The sequence below is a fragment of the Fulmarus glacialis genome, unplaced genomic scaffold, assembly GCF_000690835.1.
Source record: "Fulmarus glacialis isolate BGI_N327 unplaced genomic scaffold, ASM69083v1 scaffold13524, whole genome shotgun sequence".
Taxonomy (NCBI): domain Eukaryota; kingdom Metazoa; phylum Chordata; class Aves; order Procellariiformes; family Procellariidae; genus Fulmarus; species Fulmarus glacialis.
The window spans coordinates 1,109-18,385 of NW_009206164.1; the positions used below are offsets into that span (position 1 = coordinate 1,109).

The following is a 17,277-nucleotide window of genomic DNA, read 5'->3' on the forward strand; positions in this document are numbered from 1 at the left end:
GGAAACAATCATTGTGTGTTTGTGATCAGTCAGGTCCAGAAGCCACTTGACCCAGAGAGATCAGAGTTTCCCCTACAACAATGGGTGAGCCTGGGAAGCAAATCAAGCAGACTGAATGATTTTTGGCAGAGAGAGAACAGTAGGAGTGGTACAGACCTCTTCCTCCTCAATGCGAGCAGGTTCAATCAGCAGATTATTGGCTTGATCAAACGAGTGTGTTTGTGATCAGTCAGGTCCAGAAGCCACTTGACCCAGAGAGATCAGAGTTTCCCCTACAACAATGGGTGAGCCTGGGAAGCAAATCAAGCAGACTGAATGATTTTTGGCAGAGAGAGAACAGTAGGAGTGGTACAGACCTCTTCCTCCTCAATGCGAGCAGGTTCAATCAGCAGATTATTGGCTTGATCAAACGACACCCCCTGTTAGGACAGGAACCAGCAAAGAGGCATGCGGATTAGTGGAGCATAAACCAAACCCGCCACCACTACCACCACCACCCAACACACAAACGCACACCACTCTGCTAGGTCTGGCCACACAGCACCGAGCAGACCCCACTCACACCACTCCTGATTACCACCTACCAGCGAGTACCAGCGACAGGGCTGCTCCCAGGGCTCACAACATGCAGAGTGTCAGCGCTCTTTGGCCCAGCTAACTGGAAGCTGCATCTTTAAGGCCGTATTTTGTCTGTGTTGGCACTCTCAGGCTGTGACCACCAAGCTCACAAGCTGAACACTATTAGCTGATTTTACCCCTTCCGTACCAAGTCATTCAGTGAAGAAGGAAGGATTAAACAACACAGGAGAAAAGCACAAAGGGACCTCTGGTGACACCCAGCTGCTGCACAGGAATGAAGCGATCCCAAATCAACCTGCATTGGTCCCTCCTGCAAAGGGAGGAGCCTCCAATGGAACAGTGCATCCTGCCAGACACCCAGGGATCCTGCTCCCAAATGCAGGAAACCTTAGAATTTCTCTTGAAAACCAACTGTCCCTGCAAAAAACCCTCTGGTTTAAGGATTCAGCCTCCTGCACACCCTGTCCTACCTCCTTCTTCAATACATGTATGCAGCACCTCTTACTTGAAACTGCACTGCACAGGGACACTGCTCCCCACACTCCCACTGCTGGAAGACGACTAAGGAGGCAAGCTAATAAATCTGCCTTCATGGAGCAGGCATCCAACCCAGCCCCACGAAAAGGAAAACTGTGATTTCCAGGCAGAAGGCTTAGCGAATAACAAAAATAACTTTCTGATAGATACACCAAACCTGTGGTCTCAGGGCCTATGTAGACTTTACAGGTTTTGCCAATGGGTCAGTGCATTCTCAGCTTTGAGTCCCTCACTAAAATAAGCTTTTTGGGTGAGGGCATTTCCCATGTATGGCAGGTCTTGGATGAAGGGGACTCAAGATGGCTTCACACATTCTTACAAGCAGCAGCAGCAACTCCTTTTCATTCTGAAGAACTTCACAAACAGTAAGGAAACCACATGCCTCGTCCCTAGGGGGCAAGGGACCAGCTGTATCAGCTCAGATACAGCAAGGCAAGCATCCACTGAGAGAAAAGCTCCAAAGCAAACTTGAGTGCAAGAATCTTCCCCTGAGCAATCTGAACTCCAGCGTGGGGTGGAAATGATCCCAATACTCTGGAGTGTGTATGGTAACAGCAAGAACAGATTTTACTCCAGCATCTTCCACCAGTTCAGAGACCCGCATCTTGCCCGTGAGATTTGTTGGTGTCAGACTGTGATGGAGATTCAGCCACATCCTAATCCCTGCCTGCCAAATACACCTCACAAAATCATCACACCAACTTCAATAAGAACTGGTCTAACCTCATGCAGTGTCCCTCATCAGTATATTCCTATTCCATTGTGAGGATCTTCCTCAAGCAAGAATCTCTGTGTGTCCCTAACCAAACATGGTGATTCAGCTGAGTAGAGCCAAGGATCTCCTATCACATCAGTCCCCAGCATAACCAGAAAGGCCCATCACAACCCCATGGCCCGTGGTAATGGCAAAACTCCAGAGCACAAGTTCCCCTAAATCCCAATGCACACTTCATCAGACCCTGTGCTCGGGCAGGTACAGGGTGGAACCAACGGCAAGGGCACGCTCCTGTCTGCTCTCACTACCCACTCCTCTCCAGGAAGCACTGTGGCAGAAAGACAAGTGTAAGCAGCCTGAACATAAGCCTGAGATTAGATCCATCCAGGGATAAAGCTCAGCCTGTTGCAAATGAGGTGTAACAACCAGCAAGCGAGGAGGCGATTGAAAGGAATGTAAGAACCTGTCAGTGATGGGACAAAAGAACTGTTCTTGCAGCACAGAACACATCATCACACACATAATGGGGAGGGTGCAAGAATCTGGATACAGCGCAAGGAGTCAGACATAAGCAACATGGCACAGCTCTTGGACAATCATATGAGCCCCAGAACGAACTTCAGCTCTCCCACCCTCAGCATGTCTCTCCTGAAGTGCAGGAGACTCTTGCCAACATTTTCATTGGTACCATGTCAACCTGGTTGGTAGTTCAAAGTAGCAGAAGGGAGGTCTGGCACCCCTCTGACCTTCCCCTCTCCCCACAAGACCTTACCTTCACTGATGGCTGAGCAGATAAAGCTCCATTCTTTCTGTCATCCTCATCCCACGCTTCCTCCTGATCCTCGGGCTCTGTGTTGTTATTGCAGCCTCCTAACTCCTCTTCCTCTTTGGGGACTCCATCACTGTTCAGCCCCTGCAGGAGTGCCACCACTGCCTCTGGCTTGGGCAATTTAGTTATCTTAAAGTGTTTCTTATAATGGGGCGTATCCTTGCGGATAAGCCTCTGTTTCTCCACTGGGAATGGTCGCTCTTCATCTTCATCCTCATCCTCACTCCGTATTAGTGTGTCCTCAGCGAAGTGTACAGTGGGCTACAATGGCAAAGCCCCAGAAAGGTTGTGAACCTCAGGTAACAGCCACATCTGGAGGCAGTGCAGAAACCTGCTGTCCCCCCACTACCAACACAGGCAAAGCCAGTGTTGGTGCTTTTGCGCTAAAGAAGATGCAGGAATACGTATTAAAATTTCACCATACTTGCCTTTTTCCATATCAACTCCTTCACTCAGATACATCTTCTGTCAGCTCCAGGGATTGAGGGCACTCAAACCTGTAACCCTGACTTTCCCGTAGTCCCTGTCTGGCTCCCACACTGTCCTTCCCAGTCTCCCATGGACCCAGCTCCCACAGGCTGCCTGAATCTCTACTTGCACTTGGCTTCTACAGCCTGTATTTGCCTCCAGTGATGCCCAAATCACACTCTGTACATCCATTTACCATTTCCTCTGAAACTTTCAAGTCCTTCCACTTTTTACCATGACCCTGCTGCAGTTCCTAGGCTCCTACCTCATTGTATTCCACTTCAACATCTTCCTCCTCTTGGTCAGCGGCTTCCTTATGCTCTTCTTCAGCTCTGGGCTTTGCCTCCTTCTCCAGCTCTTGCATCTCAGGCACCTGCCCATTTGGCCAGCTCCTCTCTCCCTCTTCTCCCTGCTCCTCTCCCCTAAAGTCAGCAGAGGCAGTGCTGTTGGAAAGGTGGGAGTCCTCACTGCGATTTGACATGGTGCTCAGCCTCTTCTCCTGAGAAGACGATTATAAAAGTCAAGATGGAAACCAAAGCAGCAGACGGAGCAATGTAGTATGACTGGTGCAAGGTGGGGTATGATCCAGTACCAACAGAATCATCTTTTTCTTCAGGCTGCCCGTTGCTTTCACTGCCACGCCTGCTGCATCTCACCTAAGTCCACCCCTGTTCCACCATCTGTGTAGGCATTTATTCCTAGTATCACACCTGGGCAGCAAGATGCCTCCTCTGAGCACTCTGTTCCCATCATTCTTTACTGGGAATATCAGAGCCTTCTTTTCCTCTCCCTGTGTTATGACAAAAGTGGTACCAATGCACACAATTCTCCTTACGCTGTTCTCTGTCTCCTGGTTGCATCTCTTGCTCTATCTCAGTGGCCCCAGCTGACACCACAAGGCAGATTCCAACCCTTGGAATCCAGGTAATCCATGCCCAGTCCCTTTCAATCTTTCCCAAAAGTAAGTTCTTTCTGCCCAGCTTACACACACTGCCTCCCCATTCCCCAAGTCTGCCTCATGTTCTCTATGGTTATCCATTTCTTAATGAACAGCACTCACTTCTGAGTGAGGAGAATTCAGGTCCGTGTCAGGCTTTGCAGCATATACCTCATTGCGCCGAACTTCAATCACTTTCTTCATAACCTTCAGCTCGCTGGGATGAGGGGTTGCTCTGCGCTGTAAGCCCTATCAAAGAAAAACACTCAGAGCAGGACGTTCAACAGATTCAACTCAGAGCAGCATGTGCAACACCTCAAGACTGAACCAAAGAGTGCTAGAGCCCCAGCTGTACATAAGCTAAATGTCACGTTGCAGGGTCTGATCTGGACCTCTCCACTACTACAGCCTGCAGCTGGGAAGAGGAAAGACATGGAGGCAGATAACATTTCTCAGAGCTCTCTCTCTGACATTATCCTGCTCTCCATCTGATAGAGGGATTGGGAGGAATTATAAAGACGGGAAGTTTTAAATTGTGCTTCAGGCTTGATAAATGCGAAACTGTCAACACAGAAACCCATAAAGGAACACACAGGTGGAATATCTTCTTAATCCCTCTGGTGTTTCTTAACATGTCTGACAAGCCTGTACGCTACCAGAATTTGTGATGCTTAGCTAGTTCCATCCCAGCTAAGAGTCAAGAAAAACAGTATTCTAAAATCAATAACAATGTGAAAAACAATAAAAAACCCCCCACAAAACCTCCAAACACCAGTAGCATATACATGCTGCAAGGACAGAGGCAAATGCAATTTATTAGAAGGATTCAGATCTCAAGAGAATCTCTCTCCACAAAATAAAAAGGGAAAAAAATCCTGCAAGAGATTTAAACCGACAGAGTATTTGCTGGAAACTGAAACTTTTATCCTGCCCTTTGCATTTGCAATTAAAGCAAAATGACCTTCTATAGTTTTTGAGGCTGCCTGTCTAAAGTGTTTAGCTACTTTAGTAACAGGATACTCCACAGCATGGGCTTGCATCTGGCTCCATACTTATAGAATCATAGAATAGTTTGGGTTGGAAGGGACCTTTAAAGGTCACCTAGTCCAACCCCCCTGCCATGGGCAGGGACATCTTCAACTAGAAACTTGGAGGGGTGGAGATTGCCTGGTTCGAGTTTGGCTGTGCAGCTGCAGCTCTTCTCCGTGAGGGGGGGTCAACTAAAATCCAGTCCTGACAGTGCTCTGATTATTAGGATCTCTGGACTACCTGAATGCTCCATGGGCCGGTCAGCAGTCACAGCTCAACTCTCATGGGACAACCGTCAAAATGTAAATCTGCACAAAGGCTCTCAGGGAATTCTCTTTTATACCTGCTTGTCTCCCCAGCACACCAAATGTCCTTCGGACTGCAAAAATATAATACATGTCTGCAGCAGTATTACCGTGTGAAACACGAACACCATAATGCCTCCCCATCTTAGGAAAAAAATTTAGATTGTGCCTATGTTTCCATAGGGAGCTAACAAGCCTTCAGAAACTCTTCTTCTTACCCGTCTCTCAGCTCCAGACTCCTCTTCATCATCTACTTTGGGTTCATCCAGGAACTGAATCACACTGACTCTGTTTAAATTGGTGTCCGTCCAGCTCTCATCCACACTGTTCTGCAAAAGATTCTCTGGGGAGAAAGATAACACAGTGGGAGCTACTGAACGAGCAGGGTTGTAGGCTTGGATGAAAGACAGTTCTCAACCCATTAGGGCACTTCTGTTTTATCTGCCCATGGCATCAAACCACAGAGGCCTTTGAGGATAAAGGATATAGCCTCCAGATCTTGTCACCTCTTGTACATCTCCCACCAGATCAATAGCAGCCTCTACAAAAGGACCTGAATGGTTCAGCTCTAGCACTCCTTACCCAAGAACAAAGGAAAAAGGTAGGATTAAGGCATGAATCAGAAGTATTGACACAAGAATGTCATCATGACAGGAAGCAAACCTTACAGGCAATGAACTAGTCGGTCAATAGATCAAAGCAGAAGACTTGAAAACTAGGCTGTAGCTTCTTTACCACCTGGCAGAGAAGCAATTTCTCAGTTTTAACAATCTCTGCCTTGGAAAGTTGCCACCAGCCATTCAAGAGCCTAGGTCTGCTACAGGTATCACAGTAACGAAGAACAGTCCGACCAAGCAGAGAGGAAGGTTCAAGGCCTCTTCCCTACAGCACTCTCCAGAGTACACAGTACTGCAGACAGCATTCATAATGCAGTCTCTTACCTAGGCTAGGAGAGGGCTGCTGGGGAAGCAGGTAACAAGTGAGAACTTTTTCTCCTGTCTTTTCATCATCCTCTGTTTGGAATTTCAGCATGGGCTGGGACTGATTTTCTGCCAGCCACAGGGCTTTCAGGTTAAGATTTGTCAAAGCAAATGGCAAGTTCTGCAGTCTATAAAAGAAAAGAAGAACTGCTGGTTAAACTTACTTGGTAATGAAGGAACTTCAACTCAGCTCCACACTGCCTCACCTGCATTGGAGAAGGACAGAGCCAAGCCACTGCAGGATCCCTCACTCTTAGACACACTGGCATGTGTGGCTCATGCTGCATATGGCTCTGCCACAGCCACAGACTGGACTCCAGTAACCCACCCTCATCAGTTTTTAGCAGAGGACAACTCCCATCAACAATGTGAAAATGGTGAACTTTGAAGAGGGGTCTGAAGACAGAAAAATTACGCTTTCAGGGACCAGTATAGAGAGCGTTCCAAGCAGAAGCTCTAGTCAGCTTCCAACGGCTACAAAACATACCAGCTCAGCTAACAGAACTGCAGCTAAAACCAGCAGAATTTTTCAGAACAGATCACAGATATTTGCACACTGTGGGGTTGTGCATATCATAAACAAGGCTTTGGCACCAATCACCTGAGGACTGATGACACAAAACTACAAAATCTGCGGGAAGGAAGACAGTGGACCAGGGATTTCCCTTGATCTTTATTTCACACATGGCAAAATGCCCCCACACTTCTGCATTAGTTCTACCCTGTATTCAAGTAACATGGAGAAGGACTTAACAGGCAAAGCTTGAGACACACATGCCCTCTTTCCAGAGCCCTAAGCAGCCAGTCTGGGCTTCTCCAAACCACGGATCCTGGGATTAGCACAGATCCAGTGTCTCCCAAAACACACCAGAGCCCAGCCCATGCTGCTCCTTCACAGCAGCCTCCTTAGGAACATGCCTACAAGCCTGTTGACCCTTCCTGCTGCTGACCTGTTCCCGGCCACATCCAGGACATGAAGCTCAGTGGTGTTGGCAAGCTCTGGTGGCAGGAGGGCCAGGCGATTGTCTCGCAAGGACAGCACGTTCAGATTGGCACAGCCTCCAATCTCAGCTGGAAGGGATGTTAGCCGGTTCCGATCCACGTTCAGGTTCGTCAGCTTGGCCAGCTTGCCGAGGGACTTTGGTAAGGCCTAGGAAGGAGATGATTCAGTAGTTGCAAAAGATAAGAGCAGTGGAATAAAGGTACAAAGGCATAACGCCCTCTATCTGGGGGGAAAAAACTGTCCTCTGTCCTAACGGATACATTTTCGATAAAGTTCTCACTACAACTTTGGGACAGATTTTCCCTCAGGTTCAGACCATTACATGTCAACTCTTTACCTCAGCACAGCACACAGAACACCACTGGTCAAGATTTTTCTCCTGTTCATCTGTCCGTTCCCAACACTTGTGTTTTAACAATCAAATCACGAGCAGTTTGGAGCAGGGCCATTTTAAACTACACGACTCTGTAGCCCCTCGCCAAATGCAGCTTTTGATGTAGTTCTGCTCCCATCAGATTGGATGGGCTTCAGGATTGGCTATCCTAGAGCCAGCATCCTAGCTATCCTAGAGACTTTTTCAGAGAAAAAAAAAAAGTGAGGGAAAGCAGCTTCCACCAGGGTCTTCTCAAGAGCCTGTGAGCTAGGTGAAACTGTGCATCAAAGCAGCTGAAGGGAGAGCAGCAGGAGCGTGCTCGGGAATCCAGCTCAGAGGCCAGAAGATGGGAAAACATCCCTGATATGTGGCTAAACTGAACAGCACAGGAGAGGCAGGGTGGCTGCTGGTGTACTTACAATCAGCATGTTTTCTGTCAAGATGAGTTCTGACAGATTTTCACAGTCCCCAATTGACTCTGTCACCTCTGTCAGCCGATTCTGGTCCACCTTGAGGATGGAGAGCTGCTTCAGCTGACCTGGCCAGGGCAACAAGCTAGGTGTGAACTATGCCACAGAGATAATGATGCTGTTCTATGTTCATCTGGCCGAAATGCCTCCCACCAGGGATTATGTACCTAACAAAACAGGCACTACCTTTCTTCCCCACCAAGCTTGTTCACAGGTTTCACACACCACGCATGATGCAGATCAAGAACCTGAACTCGTCCTGTAGAGTTCTGCTCACCAGTATCATCTACTGTTTCCGCACTCAACTATTGTGACTACATCCATCAAGCCCTAATACCTTGTTACATACACTCTTGCCTGAAGCACCCTGCCCAGGACCACTGCCCAGGCAGTGAAGTCCTGCACTGCTCCCCATCCCGCAATACTCACCAATGCCATCTGGAATGCATTCCAACGAGTTCTGTGACAGGAGCAAGTCCGTCAGTGCTACTAGCCCACTGACCTCGTTGGGCAACTGCTCCAGCTTGTTCTCTGACACATCCAGACAGACCAAGCGGCGGAGATTGCCCAGCTCCTAGGATCAGAAAGGAGACACTACAGCTCGGGGGAGCAGCTGAGGAAGGGAGCACAGTGGTGAATCAATGACCCTGAACAGGTAGAATCATAGAATCATAGAATTATAGAATCATAGGTACTCACTGGAGGCAGGGCTGAGAGCTGGTTCCGGTCTAACCAAAGCTCACGCAGGTTTGGTAGCGCTCCCAGAGTATCTGGCTGTAACCGAGCAGGACAGTAATAGCATCAGTCCCTTCCACAGGGGAGAAGCTGCTCTAGGATGCTACAAATCACACCTCTGCAAAGCTAGACATCATTATTGCTTTCACACCTCCTAGAACCGTTCACCAAATGGTTTATGAAGCTAACGTGTTGGTGTGCCACAATATAGCAGCAGATACGTTTGGAAATGTCTGGGATGGCATACTGGCTGTAGAAGGTCCCAACAGGAAACATGGAAGACAACAGCAAGGACTGACTGGTAGCAGGCAAAAGAAGTACTAAACAGGGTTTTGGAAATTCTGGCCTTACAGAAGAAATGAGTCTTTCTCCTCTTCCTCCTCTCAGACATGAAAACAAACATTTGGATAACACCGGCCAACTCAACATGATATAGCAGCACCATCAGCAATGGTAGACATACGTTCATAGCATCACTCCACAAACACCACACACACTGATTAGCATTTGGGTTTGGAGTTAATGCACCGCAGGAGTGCGGTTCAGGTGTCAGACAACTGTTCTCACAAGCAAGCTGCAGCCTTGTGCACAGCAAGCTGCACGAACTCCTTTGCCTCCCAGTTCAGATGGGTTTCTGCCAAAAAGCATTCCAGAACATTAAGAGCAGGATTCAGTAACAGCTTAATCCATAGCTGCAAAATTAAAGAATATCACTGGATGTCCCTGAACGTCAAGACAAGCTGAATTTCGAGACTGTGCACTGGCTCACAGCACGCTTACGCTCAGAGCCCTCCATGGAGGCACCCCAGTCCAGTCGGCACATGCCCCATGCTTGGCTGACTTCACTGCCAGGAACAACGTGGAATGGGCCTGCACTTTGCAGTAAAGAAATCAAATCAGAAAGGAGAAAGGCAGAAAGTTGGCCTAGCAGAAGTGAAAAACAACGGCTGGGGCAGCGCAACACAGAAGAGAAAGGAAGTACCAGAGAGTCTCATTGGAAAGGAAAGATCCTTAGGCAGCTAGATAGCAACAACTAACATCCCAGAGCAAAAGTGCTTGAAAACAGAAGAGCAAGTTGTGCATGAGGACAGTAGGAAGCAAGACACAAGGGCCAACAGAAGAACAGAACATTATGCTCAGAACAATGACTAGGCCATAGTGGGCAGATCAGAATCTTCCCAAACTACCTGCGGGTCTATTTCTTTGCATTTCAGATGAAAAACCACTTGCTTCCACAGAGGCACAGGGTCTTGCCCCTATCAACCACCCATATTCCCTCCCCACCATCCCTCACCTACCAGTACTTCCAGGTCATTGCCACCAAGATCCAACTGTTCTAACTTGACAAGGAAGGAGAGTGAACTGCAAGATATAGGGAGTGGAGAGGGGAAGAGAGAAAAAAAAAGAAAGAAAGAAAGAACAGAAGGTTAGCATCTGGGACACACATCTCACAAATTACATAATTTTTAATAACTCCTAAAACAGGTGGGGCAATCCTTTTTCATAGTCCCTCTGAGCCAAGCAGTTTAGGGGAGTTGGTACCCTTCCCCAAGCCAGACCATCTGCACCAGGGAATTGGGTTCAGTAGCACCAGCAGTCCCAAAGCAGCCAGTTTCCACTCTGTCACCAATTTGCCTTCTCCCCCTCCCATCATAAAGTACTCTTTGAGCAAAAACATGACAGATGACAAGCCACACCTTAACATTGCTGCCCATTTTTGTAGCAAGGATGGGGACGTGGGCACAAACTAACAGATAACAGGAGAGAGTCAGCAGAGGACGATACGTATTTGAGGGACAAGGGGAGCATAGCTGCAGGGAGAGGCAGGAATGACGAATTTAACACCCTCAGTTTCCCCAAATGGGATGCCCATGCTGCTTAAGAGAAAGGGAAAGACAACACTGGCATGATGTCTCAGAAGAGGTCAAGACATAGAGACAAGAAGCTCACTAGGCAAGATATTGCGAGAAGCCTGCACGGGAACCAAAGCCTGTCAACACTGGTGGTTCAAGGCTGTGCCCTGAGTATCCAAACACGTTACAACGTGGTGATATAAAAGGCAACCCCACAAAACCAGGATTCAGTTCTTCTGACATAGCCCAGGTGTTCGTGTGTCCTCAGCTCTCAGTCCTACCCCATTAACTCCAACTCCCACTTCCCCAAACAGGGGTTGCTGTCTCTCATTTCACACTTGGGCAGAACTGCCATCTCAGCCCTGCCCACCTCCCCAGTAGGGAGGGTCTTCAGTTCTTTTTATTCTCTTCATAAGGAATTGTCCAAATACAGAAATCACTATATTTCTCTGGAAATAGAGCTATACGTCTCAACACCACCCACGCTAAGGAAGTTGGGTGGTTGGCTGCAAATCTATGAGAAAGCAATAAAAAAGAGGTATGTCTTGCTTGGGCCAGGCTATAAAAATATTTGGGCTACACATGAAAAGCAAGTTCTTACCTTATGCAGTGGTGAATTTTGAGATATTTTATTAACTCAAGCAAAGGTTTATCAACAGGATCATCAAAAGGATTCTGTTGTATAGCAGTCCCTCATTATGACTGTACATTTGCTCATTATGACTTCTCTGAAGGGTGAAGCAGCATTGACTGTCCCTTCGGACCTTCACAGTTTGAATTCCCAAAATAGGGACAAGTGAGCTGTGGAATCCACGTTGATATATGAGGTCTTGCAAAATGCCTCAGTATAGATCACCTCCTCTATTCCATGAGAATACATCAACGAGAGCTACCCTTCCCAAATTATTGGCAAGCTGCGTCCCATCTGCGTGGGAGAGATGAGGAGTGATAATCAGCTGTACAAGATGAACTGTTTCAGAACTCAGTTGACAGCAGAAGACTAACTAATGAAATTAAATTTTGACAAGTAGAGGTCATTGCAAGCTGGATCTTTTAAGGAGGTCAACAACAACAACAAAAATCAAAAGGACACTGATGCATTATGCAGTCGCAAATTCACAGTATTGAAGCCCATCTACCTATTGGGCTCAGTAACCTTGAAAACTGAAAGCATCATCCATTTTGATAAGTCATTCTACTCTGTGGCAAGATCACTTGGACTTTAGAGCCATTCTTGGGCACAATTTGCAACCAGACTAAATACAAGAGCTTCAGACTTGCGTAGAGTACCTGACAGTACCACTGAAATTTCTTTGGCCATTGATTTCGATCTCATATTTGACTGACAGATCTGATGAAAACTGCCTTGGCCTTCAACATCCTCCTTCTACTTTTGGAAACCATCCAAAAGTAGAATTTGGGGAATTGGGGGAAGACGAAAAGACGCTGGAATTGCACTGCAGAATGAGTATCAAGCCTGGACTTATCTTTCACAGAAAAACCACCAAAACTCATAGCATGCTACAAGTATCTTGCTGGATGGCATACAAATCTAACATAGGGAAACAAGGGAGCACTGGGCATGAGAGATCTCCCCAGAAACCATATGGGTTTGGTCACAGACTGAATTCTCAAACTCCAGATACTTGCTGGTTCCTAGATGCTGAAAAGCCATTGGGACCATTCTTCACTGCAGTTTGAAAGCCCAACTTTGGATGTAGCTATTGCACCTCTTCGTTTATACGGTGTATCACAGTGGTGGTACCTGTCTGTATGAACACAAAGAACACATGGAACAGACAGCAGTGGGTCCCAACACCAGGACCCAAACTTCTCCTGCTTGCCTGTCTTAGCCTGGCATAAGGAGCTTTGGCTGTCACGTCCTCCCTTGTGGCTATATTCCATGTGGGGCCATCTCAGCTGGTTTCTTAATATCATCTTTCTGTCAGAGGGTGTTAATGCTGACAACTTCTGTGCAGAAAAGATCCAGTGACTTTGGCATCAGAGACAAGATGACAGTGTTAATTTGAACTATGCTTCTACATTGTGTAATCACCAGGTATGACGCCTGGGAGCTGATCAGTGCAGACTCTTTCAGCTCCTTTTTGGAAGCGTCTTGTCCTCTGGGTCAAAGCTCACACATGAATTCTACAAGCAGATATAACTGATCTCATATAAAGCCTGTACTTGCAGGTCCCAGAGGAAAATAACCATCAGGAAGAGCATGCGCCTGAGTCAAAGCAACATCTCACAGTGAGGGAGGCATGGCCATCACAGAAGAAGCAAGACTAAAGCCCTAACTGCTTAGAGTCTCAAAGCCTTGCTTGAACACTGTATATTCAGATGCCTCCTTTGCCCTCTTTTTTAAATAAAGCAGGGAAGCAAGGGGGGAAAGTACAGGTAGCCAAGTTGAATACTTGCCATGAATAGTAAGAGGTACTGAGGAAAGGTGACAATAGTTGCATGCTTCACACATTCACTGAGGAGTTTGTGTGGCCCCAAAACACACTGCTATTCAAAAAGAAGTCAGGTAGAATCCCTTCCACCATATATTCAAGGAAGACTGGGGGAATCATCAGTTGGATAGATAAGCAGGCAGAAAACAAGCTGGCAGAGCTAACGTAGGTTAGAAAACTCAACAAACAACTCTCATGGGCTCCAAACCAGAAATTAATATACAGACTCATTAGTTCTCCACATCCTATCTACCTGATAGCATCAGCTGTACCAACCAGATTCTCTACCAGGAATTCATCTCTCTCCCTAACCCTCTGAAACGTTTAGCAAGACTTACCTCTTCTCCCTTGCTGGCTTATTTTTTGTCTGCTGCAGGAAAGCCAGTTATCCCATCCATTCCCACAAACTGCTCAACCAGAACAATCAGAAGGGATACCCAAGAAAACAGAAATGTCAGAAGCAAAATATATCTTCAGCCGTGTTCTGTTGCTCTTCAAATTATGACCTTCAGTTCCTGTATCCACATCAGTACATTTTTCTCTCTTTTTCCAAATGAATCTGTATTTGCTCCACCTCTCCAGGAAAAATGGTTCTCACCATTTCCAGTAGCTTTCTTGTGGAACCCTGTCTATTCCAAATGAATCCTGACACAGAGGCTGAGTACAGACTCTGAACATCCTTCCCTGCTCTTAAGCCCTGTACCATCTCTCTCCCTCCTCACCCCAATTTACAGAAATCCAGCAAGATGCAGCTAATTTAGCTAATGAGCCTTCCCAAGCAAACTGCTAGAGCCTGTATTACAGAAACAGCAAGTCCCTGAGGAATCAGTAAGAACGATCAGGCAGGAGACTCCTGAAGTCACCAGACAGACACTCACGTGGGGAGAGTCTTTAGCAGGTTCTCACGTAGCTCCAAAGTCACCAGGTTTGCCAAACTGCAAGAGAAAGGAGCGAGAAAGTCAGATTCACCAAATAGGGCTTCAGGGATACAAGGAGATGCTCATATCCCTTCCCTTGGGACCACCCCTCATGACCTGCACAAACGCATATATGTAGGTGTGTACACATGAATGGAAATGACAGGGGAAAGCAAAAAACAAAGAGGATCTTATATGACTTCTGATGAAGGTGACTGCTTATTGCAAAATCATGGGGAAACAACACTGTGCCCAAACTCAGGTCAAGGAAACATCATATAAAATACAGGACTGTCTGCCCCAAAAGATAAAATCCCTCACGTGTACAAAGCCAAATCCCATGGGAGAGGCGCTGCACCCCACGGGCGAAGCCCCATGGGCTTTGCCTTGGCCATTTGCTAGCAGCATAAATCATTTCAACATCATTGGACAGACCACACCTGTTTGGAAAGGGGCAAACGGGCACTCATAAAATAAGGAAAGATAGAGGATTTGAGAAGCCTGGATGCACTCCTTGCCTGTGCCACAGACCACAGAGGAGGAGGAGAAGCAGCTGAGACCAGGAAAGGAACCTTTTTAAAAAGGTTGTCTTTTAACAAGAACAATGCTTCGAGGTGCTCACACAGTATGTTCAGTACAGTGGCAAGTTCAGTACGTGGGACGGCACGCTCTTCACTTCCAAGTCCTCCTAGCGTTGCTACCTCAACAGCATGGTGTCCCCACCCCAACCCTACTCCTCATTATGAGGAACAGGGGCATACTCACTTCCCAATGTCATTGGGGAGGTTCTGCAGGGACACATCATTCAAGGCCAAATGGCCCAGGCTCCGAAGCTGTGTGAAGCCCTCTGGAAGCCTGTGAAAGCATGACGGAACAAACCACCATTAATTCCGTACACAAAACAAGCCCTAAATTCCTCACTTAAAACCCCAAAAAGCCAGTCTTATCCCAATTGGTATCACCACGTGGAAAGGAGAAGAGCAGGAACCAACTCAGACCCTGGCTCCTGATCCAGAATATGCCCCGTTTCCAAGACAACAATACCCCCTTGCACCAAAGTTACTACATGTCCAGGTGTGCGAAGTTGGCTCTGCAGTACTCAAACACAAATCCCAGACTAAATTATGCCATGTGATCATTTAAACTTGGAAGCAGGGAGGGCTACCAAGTAATCCAAATGCCCACCTAAGGATATTTCTGCAGATGACACTGCAGCATTCCCCAGGACCAAGTCGTATCATCATAACAGCTCCAAGGTGCCATAGAACAGGGAAAGACCCGTGAAAAGGAGAAATACTTTGCTCTTCACAGGCAGTTCCTGGAGCTTCCCTGCCCCACTGCTCACGACACACATCTTACAACTCTGGACCACAAAAAGACTGACAAATAACTTCCAGTGTAGAAGTGCTGGTCATTCCTGTGGTACAGGCATTCTCACCGACTGAAAAGCTTGTCCCGTTCTGGCACCACAAGAGGGAAGCAGAGAGTTAAATCTATTTAAAGGGCGACTTGGGCAGCGCTTGCCCAGGAGCACAGAGGGCAGCAGGCATCTGGAGTCAGGCTGGCATCTACAGGGACCCTGGCAGACAATGCATCAAGACACCAGTGCCTGAAAGCACGGTTCACCAAGGCAGAGGAACCACACTTAAATTCCCAAAACATTATGGATTAAGAGCTGTAGAGACAGAAGACTGAAGAGACAAGGCAGAGAGCCCCGTCCTTGGACATAGCTCTGGGCACTGAGATATAGGGGAAACCGACCAAACACAGAGTTCAAAGGACGGCCATCCTAAGTTATAAATAAGAAGTCAGAGAGCAAAAAGGACTGACAAGAGAGCAAAAAGGACTGACAAGAGAGCAAAAAGGACTGACAAGAGAGCAGAGGGTAGTATGCAGACCTTTCTCTACTCCCTTGTAGTACAATGAGCCCACATCCATTTCGGTTTGTGCAGCAGGGTGAAGGGGTGGGGAGGGAGTAACAAACTTATTCCAAGAGGACAAAAGTCCTCACCATTCACACCAGTGACAACAGTATGATTAAAGGCTCATCAATCCAAGCTATAGGCCCCACAGAAGAGGGAGCACACACCAGCTCTTCTCTATGCTGACTGTTCCACCTGTCAGGAGAGCAGACATCTGCAGGTCTTGGCAAAGGCAGGGTGACCCTAGGCCTTGACTTCAAGGGAAGATAATTACAAGATGAAGACCAGAGAATGCTAGGGAGAATGAGGAACTTCAACTCTCATTCTCAGCTGGACAAAAGGGTTGCATATGCCTTCCTACCTGGAGAGAGGATTCCCACTGAAGTCTGCGATTTCCAAGGATTTGCAGAATTTGATGCTTTCAGGAATTTCTGGAATGTCTGGAAAAAACATGTGAAAGAAAAAAAGAGGCTTGAGAAGAGCCTATCATGTGGAAAATGGAGCACCAGATACTGGTGACAGCCTAAGACGCTGTAAGACAACCATATTTTCGTAGCTCAGGACCCACGAGAGATCATTCTGCAGGACTGTGAAAGGATACTGCCTCTTCCAGAACATGAGTGCACAGGGTAGTACTACTACACTGAGAGAAGCAGGGCTGTGGGGCACCCACTCCCCATTTAGCTTTGACCTTACCGTTACGGGAGATGTCCAGTTCCACCAGCTGCATGAAGTTGGCAACCTCAGGGGGAAGTCTCTGGATTTCATTGTCACTCAGACCCAGCTTGCGCAGGTTCAGAAGCCTAAAGAAAGGCTATGACAGGAGAGAACAAAACTGGGTCAGCAGCAGTTCTGTGGGAAACCTGTCTTCTCACCTCAGGGCAAACCTGAGCATCCATCCCTGGAGATAACTGCCTTCTCTCATAACCTCTGTCCTGGTGAGGTCCTCAAAGTGCAGTTGCTGCACAGATGAGAACCCTGATTAAGGTCTACAAGAGACAAGGGTGAAAGAAGAAAGGCATTTAATGAGTTTAGCTTGATGATTCATTTAACATCTCTATTATCCCACGGCTCTTCTCCCTCCCTTGTAGGATAAAAAAAATGGATGTTCCTTGTTTCCTAAGATAACAGTTCATCTTAGGCATTCAAATACTAGCATCATGAGGAAG

General features: G+C 47.2%; 1 protein-coding gene across 1 annotated transcript; it reads right to left on the bottom strand.

The window, feature by feature from the left end:
• Positions 1-356: 356 nt before the first annotated feature.
• On the bottom strand, positions 357-16,922 carry LOC104075222 (protein scribble homolog; the record flags this gene model as incomplete). The annotated part of the gene is made up of 16 exons (XM_009575651.1): positions 357-419; positions 2,604-2,921; positions 3,409-3,447; positions 3,502-3,627; positions 4,189-4,314; positions 5,618-5,742; positions 6,341-6,507; positions 7,330-7,529; positions 8,175-8,293; positions 8,655-8,799; positions 8,925-8,999; positions 10,259-10,322; positions 14,148-14,204; positions 14,952-15,041; positions 16,470-16,548; positions 16,805-16,922. Coding segments are annotated over 16 exons (1,911 nt in total), but the record flags the coding sequence as incomplete, so codon positions are not given.
• Between the last annotated feature and the right edge of the window lie 355 nt (positions 16,923-17,277).